The sequence below is a fragment of the Acomys russatus genome, chromosome 3 (genome assembly GCF_903995435.1).
Source record: "Acomys russatus chromosome 3, mAcoRus1.1, whole genome shotgun sequence".
NCBI lineage: Eukaryota > Metazoa > Chordata > Mammalia > Rodentia > Muridae > Acomys > Acomys russatus.
This window is the reverse complement of record NC_067139.1, coordinates 80681286-80684835: the sequence shown is the minus strand read 5'-3', so window position 1 is coordinate 80684835 and position 3550 is coordinate 80681286. Positions and strand designations below refer to the sequence as shown.

General features: G+C 37.2%; 1 protein-coding gene across 1 annotated transcript; it reads left to right on the top strand.

Annotated features, from left to right (window-relative positions):
- Window positions 1-1191: 1191 nt before the first annotated feature.
- On the top strand, window positions 1192-2118 carry LOC127186746 (olfactory receptor 4N2-like). The gene has a single exon (XM_051142985.1). The coding sequence runs from the start codon at window positions 1192-1194 to the stop codon at window positions 2116-2118; it is 927 nt and encodes a 308-aa protein (XP_050998942.1).
- The last annotated feature ends 1432 nt before the right edge of the window (window positions 2119-3550 follow it).

The window sequence follows — 3550 nt, the reverse complement described above, 5'->3', positions numbered from 1 at the left end:
GAAGATCTTGAATATTTAATTGTAAATATTGATATAATTGTAAATATTGGAACTGATTTTTAATTTTAGGGATTTGTTATTTTATTCACTTTTTCCCTTTTACTCTGTCTCTCTTTTTAGTTGTAGATAACAGAGCACTTTTTCTTTCTATTCTTTTTTTTCCAATTTCAATGATATGACTTTCAAAAATTGCATTTTGTAAGACTGTGTAAAACATCATCTTCTATCAGACAGAATTATTGTTATATAATATATCGACCTTTAGTTATTCAAATTTCATCTCACAACCTATTTGCGATAAACGCAGATATCTAAAAGGTTTTTGTATATTTATAGTCAACAACAGGATGATGCTATAAAAGCTATAAAAACTAAAACAGGACTTCAGAGAACTCAGATGAGAATGCACAGGTCAGGAAATTGCTGCAGTCATAATAACAGTAAATCTTCATGTTTGTCTTGGTACAGAGCACACTCTTCATAGGGAGAGTGTTATGCAGAAAACATCAGTTTGCTCTTCTTCAACTACTCAAAGGTTTCTGTACCCACACCAGATTAAAGGTTACATCTTCGGTATGGAAAAGCATCTTCAGAAAAAAAGGAGGGTGTTTTTTTTTGGTGTGGTTAAGTAGAATTAGGCCAGTACTCTTAAGGCATAATTGATGTCTAAAGAGCAAATATCAACTGATAATATAGTTTAATAATATTGATAAACTATTTGATAAACACATGTATGAAACAATGACTTTATAGTTAAGACATAGAATATATGTATCACTCCTCTTAAAAATCAATCATTTCCCACCCCCCTCGTAAAAGGTATAGATGAAGACTTTAATACGTGTAGGTAGGTTATTTTCTGTGTCAAAAACAAAAACAAAACAAAACAAAAAGACAATCATTTTTAGAGCAGTGAGAAATAAACTCAGAACAATGGAATCTTTTTCTTCACATGAGACTAAAATGAGAAGTTCAGGACTAAAGCTGGCAGGAAGGGTGTGGCTCAAAGAGCCAAGCATTTTGCAGTTATGAAATGTAGAAGCTGCAGGGCAGAGGAGACAGTTTAGCTGAGGAGAGTGACAGGACAGCTTACTGGTGTCTAACCATGCTTCTACTTGGAGAATAGCTATGAGCTAGGTGGGAAAGACAGGAATAAACGCTTCCTTTGTTAATGTTCTGTAGGGACTGGTAATGGAGACAGAAAACAGGACAGTTGTCACAGAATTCATTCTTGAAGGACTGGCCCAGTCACATGACATTCAGCGCTTGGTCTTTGCTCTGAGCTTAATTTTCTACACCATCATCTTGCCCGGAAATGTCTTTATCATACTCACTGTCATGTCAGACCCTGGACTCAGGGCCCCACTTTATTTCTTCCTGGGAAATTTGGCCTTCCTGGATGCCTCCTACTCCTTCATTGTGACTCCCAGGATGTTGGTGGACATTTTCTCGGAGAAGAAGATAATCTCTTACAAACACTGCATCATTCAACTGTTTTTCTTGCACTTCCTTGGAGGAGGGGAATTTTTACTTCTGGTCGTGATGGCCTTTGACCGCTACATTGCCATCTGCAGGCCTTTACACTATTCCACTGTGATGAACCCCAGGCTCTGCTATGTGATGCTGTTGGCTCCGTGGGTTGGAGGTCTTGTTCACTCCATCATTCAGGTTGTCCTTATCCTCCGATTACCGTTCTGTGGCCCAAACCATCTAGATAACTTCTTCTGTGATGTCCCTCAGGTCATCAAGCTAGCCTGCACAGACACCTTTGTAGTTGAGCTCCTAATGGTCTTCAATAGTGGCCTGCTTACCCTTGTGTGCTTCCTAGGCCTTCTGACTTCCTATGCCGTTATCTTGTGCCATGTGCACAGGTCATCTTCTGAAGGAAAAAACAGAGCCACATCCACGTGTGCCACTCATGTTGTACTTATCTTCCTCATGTTTGGCCCTGCAATTTTTATCTACACACGCCCATCCACAGCCTTATCAGCTGACAAAGTGGTTTCTTTCTTCCACACAGTAATATTTCCCTTGATGAACCCTGTGATTTATACCCTTCGAAACCAGGAAGTAAAAAATTCCATGAAAAAGTTATTTATCCAGAAAATTGTTTGTTAATTGGTTTTTAAATGGGAAATCAGGCAAGGGTAGTTTGGCATGGCATTTATTAAGCTACAAAATAAATGACAGTCTTCTTCATTTGATCTCATTTGTCAGGTACTATTAGGGCAATTTAATGTATTTGTACATAGTGAGAGAATAAAACTTATGTTTTAAAGGATGCGAAAGAAATAATAGATTTAAGTACAATGGATGAGTATAATAGATGTAGGCATTAAATTTTTTATTATATTCTTGCTTTTTTCATTTTTTATTTAATTAATATATTCAGATTACAACTAAATTGTTATCCCATCACTTGTATCCTCCTGTTCCTCCCTTCCTCCTGTTTTCACCCTATTCCCCTACCCTAGGTCTGTGACCGAGGGGGATCTCCTCCCCCACTATATGGTCATAGGCTATCAAGTCTCATCTTGGTAGCCTGCTTATTCTTTCTTTGAGTGCCACCAGGCCTTGCTACCAAAAGGAGGTGGTCAAATATGGGGCACTAGAGTTCAAAACTACCTAAAATTTAAATGATAGAAGAGTAAAAACATTAAAGGATTTTGTGATAAAACCAAGAGTAATAACATCTTAGTATTTTAAGCATCAGAACAGCTAACCTACAGTTATGTTCACTGTGCAATGGATCATGACCATAACCATCTATGAATAGATTAATTTATTTGATTAATGGGTAATAGTTTAGGTAATATCACGAGCAGATGGCAGAGGGCTTTCTGTACCTTCCTGTACTGTACCTCGCCTGTACCTCAACATCACCTGGGGGAAACACAAACAAGTTTTGGCATTTGTTTTTATTTTTTTCTCTTGTGTCTTTTCCCAGAGTTCAGACACAACTTCTTTTGGTCCTTTGGGATTTCATTCTCTACTTTACTGCTCACACTGTAGTCTAATGTTTTTCTCATCATCTAGACCATGGGAGAAGCATCTTAATTTCATTGTATTACAAGGTAAATCTCCCTAAGGGTATTTTCAAAACGTTTTACTCCCTCACAGTAAAACTTCCTGACACCTCTCCTTGAGTCTGTATAAAAGTGAGATTTGTTAATGTGGTACTTTTGTGACTTTATCAACATTATCTGCTTTTCAGTTTTATCATAATCAGTGTTCTCCATGCAAAGGCATATTCTTCAGTTAATTCAGGCTACTGTGGCTCTCCCAATAAGAAGCACACTTGCTTTCTGGCATTCCTTCAAGTCTGCCTTCTGATTCAAGCACTTTGTCCACACCATCATCTTAGCCTTTCCTTCTCATCTTCCTTTACTTCTCTTTTCTTTTTTTTTTTTAGTTTTTTATTTCATTAATTTATTCATATTACATCTCAATGGTTATCCCATCCCTTGTATCCTCCCATTTTCTTTTACTTTTTCAAACCAAAGTATAATGGCATTTGTATCAGAATCTATTGCTCTCACTTTTGTTAAGT

Coding starts and splice junctions, on each gene's coding strand:
- LOC127186746 (XM_051142985.1), top strand. CDS start 1,192: ATGGAGACAGAAAACAGGACAGTTGTCACAGAATTCATTCTTGAAGGA.